At 45.3% G+C, this 17,390-nt stretch overlaps 1 protein-coding gene across 2 annotated transcripts; it reads right to left on the bottom strand.

Moving 5' to 3' along the window:
• Positions 1-5,127: 5,127 nt before the first annotated feature.
• On the bottom strand, positions 5,128-17,104 carry LOC142587654 (uncharacterized). Of its 2 annotated transcripts, none has more exons than XM_075698817.1 (3): positions 16,864-17,104; positions 7,270-7,380; positions 5,128-5,887 (listed from the first exon to the last, which is right to left on the bottom strand). In XM_075698817.1, the coding sequence occupies exons 2-3, from the start codon at positions 7,370-7,372 to the stop codon at positions 5,154-5,156; spliced, it is 837 nt and encodes a 278-aa protein (XP_075554932.1). In that variant the 5' UTR covers positions 7,373-7,380; positions 16,864-17,104; the 3' UTR covers positions 5,128-5,153. The 2 variants fall into 2 exon arrangements, with proteins under 2 accessions (XP_075554932.1, XP_075554931.1); XM_075698816.1 differs by lacking the exon at positions 16,864-17,104 and adding an exon at positions 11,252-11,411.
• Positions 17,105-17,390: the final 286 nt, after the last annotated feature.

Genomic DNA, 17,390 nt, shown 5'->3' with positions numbered 1-17,390 from the left:
CGCTACATTGTTCTAGCTCAAGTATCCCCAAAACAGCGCCATTTGCACGGTACGTTCAGGGCAACACTTGGCGCGGGTAATTCCAGTGCGTAAAAAGTAGATTCAAAGTTGCCGTCATATACGGAGTCAGGAACTGCTTTCGCGACGGCATAAGCACAGTCATGTGCCTCCGCCTGCCGGCAGCTACACAAAGTAGCTGTTGAGAGACGGTTGACGCGTGTTGCCCGTTCCTCTGGAACAGGCGAAAAACCTCCCGTCGCTGTAATGTTCTTCTATTTGACCACTTTCGCTGTGTAAGCGTCACATTATGTTTACCTGCTGGCCGAGGAGACGGAAACTGTCACGTTGAAAGCTATTGTTCTGAATTATTTAGGGTCATTCAAGGCTGGCCAGTGTCAAGTAACCACATTGAAAGAAATAATTCGCAAGATATGAAAAAAGAAACATGAAAAGACGAACACGTGATATAGCGTTTGGGTAGTACCGAGTGAACACAGTATAGTTGGAACACTGACTACAGCATCACTACCTGAACGGACATCGCAGATGCCAGAATACAGATATACAAAAGTAAATACACGCTTGCAAAGACTGCATGTCCTCTGGCGTCCTTCGCTGCAGTGTTCCAAGCGAACATCGGTAAGCGCACCGTCATTTGGCTTTCAGAACCGTAACGACCGTCTTGCAGGAAGAACGTGTCTGTTTAGGAGCTATTTTGCTGCCTATCAGTTTACGCAATAGCTCAATTGAAAAAGTGAATTCAGCAGCACTTAAGCCTTCGGCAGTGGAGCATTGCAAAGGTGCTCTTGGGAACGTGACAATCTAGACTAAAGCAGTTATAACATGCTTGTTTCTTCGAATGTTTCGACAGTGAAGAATTTGCTTGCCTGAATCTATTGCTTGATAAAATATACACCGTGATTCGAAACTCAGCTTTCAATGGGTCTTCTAAAATAGGCAATAACACGCCGCCTGCTGTTGTTGTGAAGCTCAAAAAAATTGCCAGTGTTAGAGTGCAGACGACGCTATACTTGCACAGAGCGAAACAAAGAAAGCATCATGGAGGTAGCGGCACGAAGGCTTAGGTAGGTTTAGGAAAACCCACGTTTGTGTGGATTTCGGCCGATGGCGCCAAAGCAGCCTTCACCTGGAGCTGTGAGTTCGGCAAGTGCTTTAGGCTGAAACTGCGCATTATGGGCAACTTGCGGGTGCCCATTGCTTTGAGCCTTACAAAACAGTAAACGCGTTTCTGTGGCCTTCCTCGTCCTTGTGTTTGTACTTGCGTTTGACATTGCATCTCTAGGCTGTCATTTCCTACTGTAAAAGGGCTTGTCATAATTAAATGCGATAAGTATACTTCCTCTATAATTATCCTTGCGTCAATCTGGTAAATACTTAAATTTTCCCTCAAGAAGCTCGGAACGGGCAGGTGTGTTTGATTTACGAGATATTACAGTAACAAAAAAATCAAAAAATACGTCCAAGTGATTGTATTTGTGTGCGGTGGAGCGAGTGACGAGAACTGGCAAGCCTTCGGTGTAGTTGTCCTTTTCACTTTAATATGCTTAGCAATTTGTGTCAAAGGGCTAATAACGCGGCTCAGGTTTTTTACAGAACAAGTGCAGCTGCATGAAAACCAACACCGAAACTATGTTCGTGCGAATTTCATCGCTGAGCACACTTGCGATTTGAATGGGGAAACGAATCCATCGGGTCTGGCACTTCCGTCGCTTCGCTATCTGCGTCGGTCACTTGATCATTCAGAAGCTCGTTTCGGACACACATTCAAGAAATATCTACATTTTCAGTAGGTATACAATGGCATAAAGAGGATGTTCTTTCGGTCATACCCTGGAAAAACACGGATAACGCTGGTATGTGATACTTCTTTTTCAGTGGGTGTCCTAGGCGGCCTGATCGTTTGGGCGCGCTTACTGCGTCCGGCGGACACCTTATGCATGTGCATTAGAGAACATGGAGACATGCTGGGTACATTGTACGGACATATGAAGGCCTTCGTCACAGCGTTTGCTATAATGAATACTACATTCATTGGGAGGCAGATGCAATGGCAGAACGACCACAGAGAAAGATTAGTAACATCACGGGCACATGTATGCGCGTACGGCACCATCGTTTTTGTAGGGCTTCCTCTAGGCACTAGTAGCACATAATAATCTAACTTAACTTTTCAAAATAAATTGCACTAGAAAATGGGGCAAGCGTAATTTACACAATAGCTACTCACATGATAGTTCCGGATAATAATTCGATAATTTGAGAAAGAAAATTCTGTCACGAGGAAAGTTAAAGACAAAGCGTTCAAGAGTACCACTGTTGATGTGCGGATCAACTGTTTGGGACGATCATGGTAGGATATCCAAACATGGATGTCGGACGCATGTCATACGTGTCTTTGAAAAGTTGCACGGGGGGCCGTGCAAAGCTATCGGCAAATCTGCTACAACACCAAGCCTCCGACTGCCATGACTCAACAACTTCAAGTACCTTTGACCTTCCTACCAAATTTCAAAGTAAATTTGGTAGGAAAATAGATGTAAAGTGTCATCCAAGGAGCGTAAAACCAGAATCATTCTTTTAAAAAGAACTTTAGCAGTAACTAAACAATGTGCGGTGTGCACAGGTGACCAGCCCCTCATGCACAGAGGTTCTGTTGATTTGCTAAACTATAGCGATCGCAAGCGACCTTCCTCACATACCTTGTCCTATATAAGAGAGGAGGAGTTAATCGCCTCGAAATACGTGAGTTGACTAGTATTGGAATGTATACCAGGGACATAGGCAGAGAAATCTGAAGTGTCAATTTCTAACTAGGCCATGCGTTTCTTCACAATACGTGTTTATTATTTCCTTTCCACAGTTTTCCCTATGACAGCCCAACTTCTACATTTTAAAGTCGCCAGAACATAAGCAGCTGCGTCGCAGTTCAGCAAGCTGTGTATGGTCGGTGCCTAACAGGTCTGAGGACGTCACCCAATTCAAATGCGCGACCCTGTGCAGTCTCACATATTTTCGCAGGTTTTCCGGACAGCGACCTCGTCGCGGGCCGTTCGCGCTAGGGCTACATCATGGGGTACGTGGAGGGTTTGGAAAAATTGCAGACCCCACTTCTAGTGGCACGGCGGGTTTCTCCCAAAGCTCGCGTACTTCCTGCCTATTGATTATATTGTTTTTGGCAATGCATCTCGCTGCACATTTCAGCTCGCAGACAACATCAAAAGTTGAAAAGGCTGGTCAGCGTGGCTAGGCTCCGTCCCCACACACGGCACGTCTCCCTGTCCTTTGGCACACAAAACAACGACAACTTGGGGCATTCTTCAATCCACTTTGCCTTGCCTTACAACCCTGGTCAAAATCATCGTTCTTTCGCCGCCGTTTATTCATCAAACGACTAGTGCACGGAAGAAAAAAAGAAAAAAAAGAAACGCAGACTCAAGCTTGACGAACCATGCCATCAGCCGATGTTGCCAAGCGTGGCACGTGTAAGCGCCAGGAGAAAGGCGTGACCAGCTCGGGATTTCCGGAAATTTTCACTTACGTGCGCCGCCCTTGCTGGCGGATGGCCCCATCCCGCTATGCAAATCGCGGTCACCTGGTGGCGGTGATGTAAAGCTTGAAGCAAATCTTACCCACTTTAGTAATAGGTGGCGCTCCTTTACGGAAGCCTTCATAGGCTTGTTTGCGCGCTCACGCAGTTGTGTGTGCGTGCGTGCGTGTGTGTGTGAAGGCTCGCTGTTTACTGCCGTTCTTTTATTTCTTTGTCTTGTATAATTATACATGTTGCTCGAACATGGCAACAGTATTGCGAAAATGCTTTCTTTTGCGCGATTGTTGACGCGGGAATTAGGCAATGTTTGAGCGCTATTCCCTCAGGTACAAACTGAAATAGTTTAATAAAACACTTCATGATTGTATGAGGAGGCGGAAAAATAACGGTTCGTGGTATGTAATGAACCATGCTTTGTCTTGTTCAGTACCACTAAAGAATGGTTCTCAGTGCAAATCAACAGCAAAAGCAGACGACGAATTGATAAGCCACTTATTTAAGGCTCCTCTAAGGGCATCCTCTTACACTCAGCAAATAATTTTTCTTGGAAATAAATTATCTGTACATATAGAGCATACGTGGGTGACACGACTAGATGCTTGTTTACTGCAGCATATTTTGCGCATTTCTAACGGTATGTAAGATTACATTTCGCCATTCTGAGTGTAATTGCTTTGTACGCATAAGAATTGCATATTCGCATGGCGTTTGTATTTGTCACTTTATCGCCTTGCTTTGCCTATTTGGCTTTACTCGGCCCACTGCGCAGACGATGCGCCCATCGATATTACATCACAGCGAAACAGGCTCCCGAAGTGTTTCAATTTCTTCTCTACCCAAAGAAGAAAACGAGGAAAGCTAAGAAAGAAACATATGGCAGGCCTAGTCGTATCATAGTCGTATGAAATGAAGTACTGTCCTAGTTATCGCATTGATTCTAAATGCATCTTAAGAACAGCGCGAAGGACCAAGAAAGGCTTAAAAAGCCCCAAGGACAGTGGCTCCGCCACTTCGTAGCTCCGTATCAGCGTGCATTTTTATAGCCGCGTCTGCAAGTGTTGGCTTTCATGATAAATATTGTGCAGCTACTCGCTGACAGGTGCTGCTTACTGAAAATTTGTTGGTTTCTTCAAACTTCATTTATTAATACTGTTTTAATAATATTGTTTTTATCTAATGAATTATTTCTATAAATGTACACATTTTATTACTTTTAAAGTATTTTAGGCTGACTACAGTAAGTGATAGGAAGCATGCAAACGACGAAAGCTTTTCCGCTCAGTTATGTTCAAGCATTTCCGGCTAGTGCATCAATTGTAAACAACGATATCTCGCAATCTTCTGCAGTTTATTAACGGCAAATGGATACCGCTCATTTTGATAGTCTTTCAGATAGGAGAGTGCTTGATGTTGCGCCTATTGACTAGCATTTCCTAAAGCTTTCCGTATCGTTATGTTCCACGAACAAGCAAAAATTTTACCTCAATAAGCGTAAAATAACCAAAAAATTACCTTTTCTTCACGATTCCATGTAGCGTACCTGCGTGCGGGTCAAGACATGACTAATAAAAAATAATTTATTAACTTATAGTTCGGTTCGTAGCGTTGACGTTTCTGTGTCTTTCGGTGCATCGTTCGTTGAAGCATCATCTTTAAAGCCAGCCTTGAGGAGGGATTCGATAACAGTCGAGATGGCCGGCTCCAAACCATCTGCAACACCGCCCTCCTTTCCTTTCCTGTCGGGACTAAAGATGCTATTCAGTACCTGAGAAAACATTTTCTCGAGACCTTTCCCACTTTGCTGGTTTCCCAAAAGCGAGCCCAACAGAGACAGGACGCTTGTCTGCGACCCGCTACCCTGAGTCGCAAGGAGAGACGGTAGCCCTTGAAGTATCAAGGGCGCAAGCTTAGACAGATCGAGAGATCCGGCCCCTGCGCTTCCGGAAGGTGAACCTTTGCCGTTCAACGCGTTCAATCCATCGAGCACTGTCTTGAGTCCTGCCATTGGATCGGCTTCAGCTGACTTCTTCGATGAACCATCGGCATTCCCCAGGTTCGAAAGTAGCGAGCTCAGGAGAGCGGCCATGACGTCTGGTTGATGAGTGCCTGCACTCTCTTTGGCATCAGGCTTTGCCGCGGTACCACTTTCCTCCCCTGGCACTGCATTGTCACTTTTCTGCTGAACTGCAGCTGCCAGAATGTCTTCTAAAGATGAGCGCGCAGGTGAGGCTGCTTGCTTTGAGGCGTAGTTCTGGTAAAGTTCGAAGGCCTTGCTCAGCACAGCCATCCAGTCAATTTCACCTCCTTTTGAACAGTATTCTGAAAGAAAAGTAATGTATTGAAGTTCAAGAATATATGCATCAATTCTAAGTAAAAATTAAAGACCATGGAGGTTGTGCCAGGAAATTTCGGGAAAAATACAGTGAAAATAAACACCGTCGTTTACCATGAACGTGGATAAATATGGATCAATATTGCGAGAAAGCTTCCTGCTTTGAAGGTATAGATATGCACGTGTTTTAAAAAGGAAATATACTTTTCCAAAGCTGGTGGTCACAATTGAAATGCACAAAAATATATTAGGAGCTTGATTATTCTTTTCATTAGATACGTTTATGGCATCAGATATGTATTGTGTTCTTAGCAGGGCCTGTTAGTACACATGAAACAAAACGTGTTTCTTTAAACGAGCGAAAAACATTCGATGGCTTGGGGAACGTGACTGCGACTTGGCGAATCCATTTTTCCCTTCTCCCACAGTAATTACAGACCGGATGCGTGTTTACAAAGGACGAATACCGACTGCTTATCATGCACGCACCTCTATACAAATCTATAATTATCCTTCAATGAAAAAAAGAATAGACAATTTTTTTTTAAAATTCCACAGCTATGAATGAAATCACGTTTCCAGGCATTTTAGATACATCTTCTTTTGCTAGTATTAAACAGGTACGAAAGGTGATGTACAGCGTAAATAGTATTTAGGATGTAATGCCGAACATCGACTTCCTTTGAGCACACTGGGGTGCACTTGTATTGTTGACACCCCAAACATCCGTGAGACCTGTCAGACAGTACCATAGGAATTTGTTTAGGTGCATGCGTTTCATATGAACTGTCTAAATTAGAATCAACGTATACACCTTTAAAAAAAAACAGTAATATTACCAATGCCGTTAAATAGTTAGATTTGGTTCATTATTCGTGAGTGAATAAACTTTTTGTCAAAGAACTGAAACAACGGATGAATTCTTTAAGTAGTTTGCTAACATTTCTAGACATGTAGACATGTAGGAAGTTCAAATCTGAAGTATAAAGCGCGCGGCCTCAGGCAAGGCAACTGATACAGAAACGCTTCTTTATGTATGCCTCCGAACACTTTGAGCACGATCGATGCAATCTGTAAAGATAGAAGCTTACACTGTCTTGGTGCTGAGTTTAACGAGACCAATGTGTTCAAGGCGCCAGTACTGGTTACTTAATTCTCTTTGTGTAGCTTGCGATGCACAAATGACATTTGTCAGTTCTCTTTATGCACTAAACTTCTTGTTTCTTGTTGTTTACTCCATAAAATGCCCGTGGGTGCACAGGTTCTAAATCAAGAAATAAATCCATCAATGTAAATGCGTACGTTCAGATTTATATGTAGATCGCTAATAATGACAAAGGAAGGAAAGTGCATGGAAGTGAATGCTTACCTGGTAAATCCTTTTGCGAAGAGCCTTGTGACGACGCCTCGATGACGCCGATGATGGCAAGTGCAAAGAAAGCTGACGACACCAGCTTCGCGTGGATAGCCATGATCTTTCCTGAAACGAAAATAGCAGCATTAGTTAAGAAGCTGTGACGCTTCAAACAAAACTTCTGAAGCCCTCGGAAGTTATCAAAGGTATCTGCCTACTTCAAGCTTTCTAATTCCGGACATATAGACGACAATAATGCGGCAAAGGCAAAAGTGTTTAAAACTTCATGAGCGACACATTAGGCAGAAATGCGACGTCGCACTGAGGTATTATGGCGGCTTCAAGGGCACACCTTTTTCTAGTGGACTCAAGAGTGGCCGTGTTCCGGAGCCAAGTTGCCGTCTGCAGACCGTCTGCGGCGCGTATGACGGCCATGCGAGAAGAGCAGACGAGGGTGTTCCGGGCCAAGTGCTGTGTGTGCCGCTGAGGCGATGCAGCTCGGCAAACACACAGAACGCCCCCCCCCCCCCTCCCCAATCCCCCGCACGCGACGAGCAGAGTACGTGGAACGGTCACTACGTCTCGCTCTATAAAAAATGATATAACGATGAGAGGGCTAAGGGGCGAGAAGGTTAAAAAGACAGATGAGGTAGGAGAGCCCGTGTTGCGATGAGAGTAACAATTCAGAGCAACAGGGTGGGGCGCCGTTATGGCGTTCTTGAGTGCTGCCCTGTTTCTTCTGGTGCTGTTTCCATTGTGTCTCTGTGTGGCCTGAATAATACGCCGCGCGTTTGTTTCGAAATGAAGATGGGAAAGGTTTCAGTTGATGTAAGTACACGTAGGTGACGGCAGGCGACGAACTGTACATATTTTTTTGTGTTAAGGTGCATTTGTATTGCAATATTGTGAACAATGAACCTGCATTTATTCCACGATATCAGCAAGTGCCGGCTGGGCAGTGAGCTTCAGTGCTTTGCAAAAATTTACAGGGGCAACGGATTGGTATAGTTGGTTATCTATTGTGAATATAGTATAATAAGTTGCTTATATTTGCTTTGCATATTCGCCTTACACATTTCTTAATGGTCACGTGCATTTCCATAGCTAACCAGCCATTCCACTTTTGAGTCGTTCAGAGGAGAGCATGTGTAAATATCGAATATAAATTACCATTCTTGCTCAGTAAACGGCACAATTTACATATTATGTGAAGAAAACTCCCGATGGTTCGTTGTGGATGCGAATTTCGGAGCCTCGCCATTTGAATGAACATTTATTGATCACAGTCTTTAAACACTGCACATTTACTAGACGAGTGGTGGTTTGTCAACGAAAAAGTTCTGAAGGAGCTTCGTCTTGTTTGTTGAAAACCCTGCACATTGTGACGATGATGGTGTAGACGTGATAAAAATTGTCGAAGGGTCCCACATTTATACGCATTCCTAACGACTGAAAATCATCAGGCATGCTTCTATCTGTATCTTTCTGTGCCGAAGAGAAGTCCTGAGAAGGCGTACCAACTACTGAGTTTAGAAAAGAGCTTAACCGTGGGATACAAAAATTTCGCTTGATATCACGTAAGAAGTGATATTAAGAGATGAATTGTAAGCATAATTGAAATTAAAGCCGGCGTTGCAGTACTCAAAATACGAAAAAGTTGATCCCCGGCCTTGCAGAGAAAGAACTGCACTGGGTCATGGGAAGGGCCGGTAAAAAAAAACAAAACGAAAGCGCTAGAACAGGGAGTACCAAGAATAATTCTTTGTGTACGTCACCAGTTCAAGCAACAAAAGTGCGAGTTCCATCAGAGCCCTGTCATAACATCGATTTGCTAAGAAAATGGGCATTCGGTTCTGAACCCACTTCCACTTCATGTTCCATACATAGATGTGCTTTCAGCCAGTGGCGTTACACGGCTACCGGGCACCCAGTGCATCAATTTGGCGTGTAACCCCCTCTCCCCCCCCCCGCCTTCGCTTCCCCAATTTCTCTTGGCAGTCTATCCTAGTTCTTAACTCACATTTTGTCTAGATAGTGGGAAACATTTTGAAAGGTTTACCCTCCAATTTTCGCTTGTCTTGCGGCATAAATTCACGTAAACAATACAAAAAAAAATTCAGCATGGTGGCACTTTGACATGCCAAATTTCGTATGCGTTCTAGAAATAGTGCCGCTAAGCACTGCAAACCCCGAGCCCACTGTTGGCAGCTAAAATAGAAATTCATTGTGTTCTTATCGTGTTCGTTGTCGCGTCTTTGCTCACTACTGAAAATTTTCACTGGTTCTAGTCGGACTTCAGAAGCAGGGGAAATATCACATATGAGGTAAACTATTACGAAAGCGAATTTGCTTTCCGAATGCGTTCGTCGTCCGGGCGGTTCCGGGCGCCTTTGTACACGCCCAAGACGGCTTTGCGTGACGTAGTTACGCGCGCTGGAACATCGAATCAAAGCTGCTTACTTGTAGGGGTCCCGTCCGGGCTGGTCCACCTAGCCCCACACCTTCCCTCGTCCGCACTATTGACCTGACTGCTTTCACAGCAGTATACCCTCGCATAACAGTTCGTAATTGAGCATTCAAGATGCGCGGTGCATTTACTTTGAAGTATTATCGACGAGCCTAATTTGCTTTTGCAGATTTTGGAATATTACCGCAGCTAAGTAATGCAGGCTGGAAAATATACGGGCACCATCGAGTATCGCATAAGAGAAGCAAAAAAAGAAGATCGCCCTCTTTAATGGGAAGGTTAGGTTGGCCAGACGGGTTCAGGCAACGAAACTTAACAACAGCATTACTACTAAGAGCAGCTGTATGTATAAGAATGACGGGGACAAAGTGTCTGGTGAAATTATTGTTTTTCCTTTCTTTCGCGCACATACACACGCACACGTATGAATAAATGCATACACACAAAAAAAGATAAATACTTACGCACCACATCCACGTTTCACACGCAATATCGGGGAAGTGAGCTGAACCCGCTAACATGTACACTTTGCCACTGGCTAGAAATCGATAATTCAACGGTACTTTGACTGTACTTTCAGTGGCCAAGTGTGCGAGATTTGTGACGGCGTGAAGCACACATTCAGTGCTTGGCAACGTGACAAACTTTGGAGCCAAATCCACCCGCCCTGATGGCGTAGTGCACTGGCGTTGCGCTGCTAAGCCTAAGGGCGCGGCATCGCGTCTCGGCAGGGGAAGCCGCATTTAGAAGGTGTAAAAACGCAGAAACGCCCGTTTACTGTGCATTCGGTGCACGTTAATGAACTTATGGTGGCCAAAGTTATTCTGTAGTATTACACTGCGGCGCGTCTCATCATCACGTCATGGTTGTGGCACGCAAAACCCTGGAATTTAACTTTTCTAGAGGCAAATCTCCAATATGGGTGCAAACACTTTTCACAGCCGATGAGAAATCAAAGCAAACACAGACCCTTCAGTGTTTTCATCTACGCGGTATCGGAATGACGTCTTAGAAGCCTACATATTCAGAAATACACTGAGGCGTCGTTGCTGCTATAAAGGAAATATTATTACCTTGTCCCTCAATGGTTGCCTTTTTTGATGAAAGATACGTCTGCCCCTTTGTTATGCAAGCCAGAAGGCTTGAAAATTCCTTGTGCTCTGAACTAATCCACACCGACAAGGCAGCTTACCAACGACCATATTTCTGCCCAGTTCAAACAGCGCCGTTATACGCCGCTACTGTATTGCTTGCTGCCGTGTCCGAAATACGCGAGAAGATGCCACCACTCACCAGTTGTGCAATAGCCCAGTGGTTTTGGCACTCAACCTGCAACTACAAATTGCTATGGGTTCACGAGTTGCAATCCAACTGCTGCTTCTGGGCAGCGTTCTCATTTACTTGCATAAATGGTGAGAATGAGGAAGAGGAGGTATCTCGACGACGATGACACAATAATGGCACCCACATGATGACGATGTCCATTGGATAAAACGAATGGGCGCATCAAGGCTAGTGTCGTACATTTACCTGTTGTCGCGGTTAAATTTGCATATAGTGAGAACCAGCAAGACCTGCACCGTGCAAGCAAAGAAAAAAGTAATGTTGCTTTGGATGCAATGTTCACTTGCCAAAACATGTGCAGCACCTGCGCCGCAGGTTTCTGCTGGTCCATTGTTAACTTGACGACCACACTGCTTTGTGCGCATTTACACGTGTTCCGAATAGACAATGGCGGCTGCAGACGTAGCCTACAGAACAGGATATCAAACAGCTGGCCAGAGTGTTCAGTTGAGAACACAAAACAAGAAACATTGTATTCGGTGAAATATCTAACGAAGATTCAAATACCATTGCGGCGACCAGAAAAGTGCAAAGGCGAGCGCAGTGTGCAGAAACAGGTGGGTTACTGTGCTGCAGGCCGAAATAAAGCGACTGGTGTTGCGCCTGTTTGTATTTCCCTAAAGAAATTTGCTTCTACACTGTAATACAACGTAGCACATGAAATAGGGTGGCTGAGCGGGCATGTTGGTAACGTTGCATTTTTAGTTAGTAGCGCGACAATCTACATAAGAACTAAGAGAACTGATAGGACAGCGCTCTTTCCTGTCACTTCTCCAACTCGACGTGTAGATCGTGGGGATGCTAATCAAAGATGCAACACTAAGTAGCTTTTAAATGGTATTCCCGCCAGATCACTAGAAAAAAATGTTCTTACTGCTATTGCGCCCCCGATGGAAACTAAACACAAAAAATTACAAATCCACAATAGCTTTCCTGAATTCTCGCAGCGGTTGCTTATTATTGTTTTAGCTGTTGGTTATGAGCTAAGAATTGTTTAGAGACTGTCTTAGTAAAAGAAAGAATAACAAAAAGAGAGGAAACAGACGTTGGGGTTTCAGAGTGCATGCTACTGGAATTTAAGAGGATGACTTGAACGCGGAATAATATCCTTGGAGCTTCAGAGGTCGATCGTCCTGCAGGTAAAGCGATCATACTTGCACTTATACTCATACTTGCACTAGAATAAATGGTCTCGGCTCTTGACAAAATCTCGAATTGTTAAAGAGCACATTTCGAGCAGATGGTAAATAGATCACAATGCATGCTGCAGCTTGCTTGAAGTTATGAGTATCAGCGTTATTATAGGTCAGCAATATAGCAACCGTAGCGCCGAATTTCAGCTTACCATGTTATACTTGCTTTGTACGTGGCAAATGGCAATTAAATTACAACTACATGCCTGTCAACTCACATAGCATTTCGCGTTATTGTTGATGAGCATAAATTGTCTAACATGAAAAGCGGTTCTTCTGAAGAAGTATTTCAGAACTATGGCTACAGCGAAGTTGTCGAGAGATTACAAATGGTTGTATCCAGTTGGTGGAAACTATGCACGTAAAGACTAAACGCAGTCAGGGTGAAATGCCACACGTAGCTAAATATCTTACGCCCATGAGGCGCGTTTTCCATATGCAAAGTAGCATCATTTCAATAAACGGATCAATGCGCTTGGGGCCTATAATAATGTAGCTTGTAAGCTGGATGTCGTCGCCCTCTTCTTTATACATCTACTGTGCCCAAGGGGCGCTATACCGTAAAATTATTCCAAGCTTTTCTATTCCAATTCTGCAATCAGCCCTCGGCGAAATATAGTTATTTCTGATTCGTCGTCTTTTCGCCATTAATCCTCGGCTATTGTCCAAAAGTTTTCGGGCTGATCCCACTTCATCTGCCTGTCACGCGACGTCACAAAACCGCAAAAACTCGCCGCGTCAAAGTGACGTGTACGCGTTAAAGATGCATTAATATGCCGAACAAAATTGAATTTTCTTCTGAATAGCCGCAGGCTGCTCCGTTCCGAAAAGAATAAAAGATGGCTGCCGCCGATCGCTCAGGCACTGGCTACTTGCACCCGCCGAAGAGCATGGGTTTACTTGCGTGTAATAAAAATTTTCGTGGCCGTACAAAGTTTTCGAGCACTTTCGGCACGTTTACGATCTAGTTCTGCCAACTCATGTTTGCTGAGGATCCGTTTTAGCATCGTTCTTAAGCTTCCGTTGCATGCCGCCGCGATTGTCGACGAGCCACCGTACAAGCCAAGTAAGGGAGAGCGGACCAATCAAAGACGCGGGCACCACCCTGTTCATCGGGTCATCGATTTTCAGTGCAATGGCTCGGCCCCATCGAATCCGTCTCCCCTTGAGCGTGCTCCTCGCCTTTTGTGAGCCAATTAGATAAGACAAGCTGCTCATTGTAGGCAATGTTATTCGTTTTTCAAGCAAAAAAAAAATTACCGACGATTACGTTACTTCCTAATGCGAAATTTGAGCGCAGCAAATAAGCTGTTTCACCTTTTGGATAGATTGAGGCAAAGAAATCGAGCAACACATGTATGCGCTATCACATAATTTTTTTTTATTTTTCACACGTATTCCTTTAACAAAGACTCCACTAACAGTTCTTGACAGTCATGAAGGAAGCTTTGTGGTCGGAGAAATAGACTGATATATGTTCGACTTGGTACACCAATGCTTGATTCTCAAAGACGAGATCTATACAAGTGCCTCGCGAGGTTGTCACAGCCGTGGGGGAAGCAGAGGCTAAGCGCCGCCGCCGAGAAGACCCTGCCGTTCGCGCCGCCGAAGCGGAGGCTCATCGCCGCCGTCGAGAGCAACCAGCAGTAAGCGAGGCTGAAGCAGAAGCTCATCGCCGCCGCCGAGAAGACCCTGCAGTTCGCGCCGCCGAAGCGGAGGCTCATCGCCGCCGTCGAGAGCAACCAGCAGTAAGCGGAAGCGGAGGGGGGCGGCGTGTACACCTAGCGGCAAACGATGGGGGCAGAAGCGCGCGCAGCAAGCGGACAACACGATAAAGGGAGGAGGGAAGAGATAGCAGCGACTGACTGATGCCGCTGACGGCGATAGTGAGTCAACCCCAGCTATCCGCCACACAAGAACAGGGGGGGGGGGACCCTTTCCTCCTCTTTCTGCATGGCGGCGACGGTGTTCTATGCAGTCACGTTATCTTGACTCTCTAGCGGCGTCAGCGGCATCCAGCGGTATCAGTCGGTCGCTGCTAGCGCTGGGGGGATGAAAGGGGGGCGGAGCTGGTTACGAGGCCGACGACGACGCCGACGCCGACGACGACGCGAAACCCAGGAACGGACGCCAAAGAGCTGCGCTCTAAAAAAAAGTAACCTCCTAATAACGAGGGGAGCGTTTGATTGCTCTGTTGAGACAACTATGCGGGTGATCGCCCGATGCTTGCGTCAGCGGTTCCGCAAATTCGACGTCAGGAGACTGGAATAAAAACTTATTGAAATAGTTTTATGTTATGTTATAGTTTATGTTACGTTATCAATCCAAAACGCACTAAGTTTGTAATGTGCAATGTACTTGCTATCCACTACCTATATTGAGAAAGTATGTACTCCAGTATGCAATGCAAGTAGCGAATCCATACAACCTTAAAATATGTTTCTATTCGCGCTATGAAGTCAGAAAAGTTATTCCGTGGTTATCTCCGCAGACATTTTTCTGGCCACTTAGAGGAACAATTAAAGACGTTATGATGCCCATTTGCCGGTAAAGTTTTAGCACCTCATGTACACTGCTCCTGCCCCCCCCCCCCCCCCACTGGAGCCATAGTATATCCCACACATCTCTTCAATAACGTGCGGGCAAAAAAGGAACAAGTCAGAAATAAACCCGTTTGTAAAAACAGTCAAGAAAAAGAAGGCGAACAGGTTTAGCGCGACTAGACACAACAAGACTGAGCTAACGTAAATAGTCACATCCGTTTCACAGTATATGACCTAGCTTTTTGTCAATATTTGTTTGACAGGAAGGCACTCTTATTGCTTGACCTGTTCGAAAAGGAGTCTCGTTACGATCACGTGGGATGCTATAGGATTTCTCCCTCTCAACGCTTCGGCTGCACAAAAACGGTATTTTGACCCAAAGATATATACAAAACTCAACGCAAGGTTTCACGTTACTGCGTTTGCTAATCTGCATGTAAGCAACGTGGCATGCTGATGACTACAAAGTTGTGTCATCTGGAACGAGCCAGTAGATGTTGCTATGGCAAATAAATTACTACGTACACATTTCAGTCGCACATGAGGATCAAGTATTTTGTCATAGTAGCGGTTTGTGTGTCGCCACAGGAATGGAAGAAAATCTACGTTCGGGAACGTGCTTCCCTACCTTGTTTACCAATGAGCTCGCTAGCCGGGTCACTTGATAGATGATTCAAGGTAGCAACTACTGAAAACCTGTGTGTTTTTGCGTCTGTATATTCTGTATTTTCGCAGATTTTTACCTTCGATAAATGTTCAACAGAGTTACTTCGAAAGGAGCATTTGGATTTAGGTAGATGGTCACTTCTCCACCTAAGTGACAAATCATTTGATCTCGCGGATGAACGATAGTAAGAAATACATATTAGTTTGACTACCCTACAGGGCATCGATTTCACTGCGCAACTCACCCAAAAGGTCACTAAAGTGACCAAGAAGAGAGTTGTGTGAATGATTACATGTCCATAACCACCATATGTCCTCCCTTGAAGGAGCAGTAGAGGCATCAAGTTTCGCTGAAACATGTATTTTTTTCAATGAAGATGATTTTCCAAAGGTCTCATGTAGACACAAAGTTTTCGAGCAAGTAGCGAAATAGCGAAAACAGAAATATCCACTAAGACATTCCGGAAAACGAAGTTGATTGATTGTCAGGTTTATTGTATTTAGAATTACGAGGAGCAGTAATGCCAAAGTCAATAGACGCAACACAACGTAAAAAATGAGTTCAGGAATGCATAGATACTATAAATTCCGATTGCTTTCCGTGTAGGCGAACTTTGGCGATTTCGTTTAACTTTAAGTGTTGACTGACTGCAAAGTTGAAGTGTACGGTTTCCGGAAAGTGTTGCGAAGACACCCCGTGGAAGGAATTGCAGCGAAGCAAAACGCGTTAAGTGCAGAAGTGAGATACAGACACACCACCTTGATGGGGTTAGGGATGCAGCTGTATGACCGAGGAGGAGACGAGCTGCCCCAGCCAATCAGCAGCGGCCGAAATGGACAGTCCAGTAAGTAGACTCGTAGGTTCCTACAGAATACCTTCCCAGGATCGAAATTGCGCTCACGCATAGTACTCAAAGCTAAGCAAAACAAAAAATGGCGATGATTATCAGTATGTTGAATTTTTTTTACTATTTCAGTTTCACATTATATTTCATCTGAAAGTTAGGTAGGGTGAGGTAGAAAGTGTTCTTTTTTTTAAGTTCTTGTTACGGTTGCCTTCGTTCGTTCAAAATGGGTGTTCAGGTAAACTACCTAGAAAAGCTAATCTCAAAAATGTCATATTGCTTCGCTAACAGGAGTCCTCACAGTCGCATCTGTGTTGTCTTTCATGCACCAACTTACAAAATATTACGTAAGAACGAAGCAGGCAAGTTCCGCGGTGGCGATATTCCCATATCAACTAATGTTTATATGCGAATTCATCCACAGTTTAAGGTCACCATTTCGCCCGTGACTGCCAACACATAGACTTCGATCGCGACTGAAAGAAAATTTTTGAAATGAAGTTATTACACGATGCCCGAAAATAAAAAAAAGAGAAAGTAACCACACTTACCTCAGTGAAATACTGAGCGGCCGCGCAACCTCTCAAGCCTGCAAGCCCGGTCAGCCGTTTCTCCCTGGTTGCCTTATTAATGTAAACACCTATCGCACGACACGTCAGCGTGCTAGCCAAAGGGGACGGCCTCGCGTAGGAAGCTGCGCCGTTGCGCCTCACGACGCAAGGCCACGCTCTCGCGGCGAGCGTCCAGCGACGTCGAAGCCCGTATGCTTTCCGGCGGCGTCGGGCAATCGAGGCAGGCCGCACGCGGCGCTGTTTTGTTGGTCGCTGTGGCCGTGACGACAGCCGAGGAGGAGGCGGGGAACCGGGACGCTGTTCGCTACGTCACGGCCTGCGTAGAAAGGAGGACACGGGCGCGAGAAGGGCGACGCGAGACATCGTTTCGGTTTGCGCGCCGACACAGTGGTGGTATCGCGTCGTGAGCCACGCGAGGGGGCGGCAAGAGGCGCGCTGCTCTTAATCGCGCAACACCAGGCGCGGTGGCGTCCGCTCGGCACCGAATGCCCTGCCGGCCGACGTCC

The sequence above is a fragment of the Dermacentor variabilis genome, chromosome 7 (assembly GCF_050947875.1).
Source record: "Dermacentor variabilis isolate Ectoservices chromosome 7, ASM5094787v1, whole genome shotgun sequence".
In the NCBI taxonomy this organism is placed as follows: domain Eukaryota; kingdom Metazoa; phylum Arthropoda; class Arachnida; order Ixodida; family Ixodidae; genus Dermacentor; species Dermacentor variabilis.
Note: the sequence above shows the minus strand (reverse complement) of the source record. Positions and strands in the feature narration are given on the sequence as shown.

Bases quoted from the DNA above. Each gene is read 5' to 3' on its own strand.
- LOC142587654 (XM_075698816.1), bottom strand. From the start codon at position 11,396: ATGGACCAGCAGAAACCTGCGGCGCAGGTGCTGCACATGTTTTGGCAA. The intron at 7,381-11,251 runs GTAAATGTACGA...TTTTCGTTTCAG, and splicing joins AAATTTAACCGCGACAACAG to GAAAGATCATGGCTATCCAC. The intron at 5,888-7,269 runs GTAAGCATTCAC...CTTTTCTTTCAG, and splicing joins TTCGCAAAAGGATTTACCAG to AATACTGTTCAAAAGGAGGT.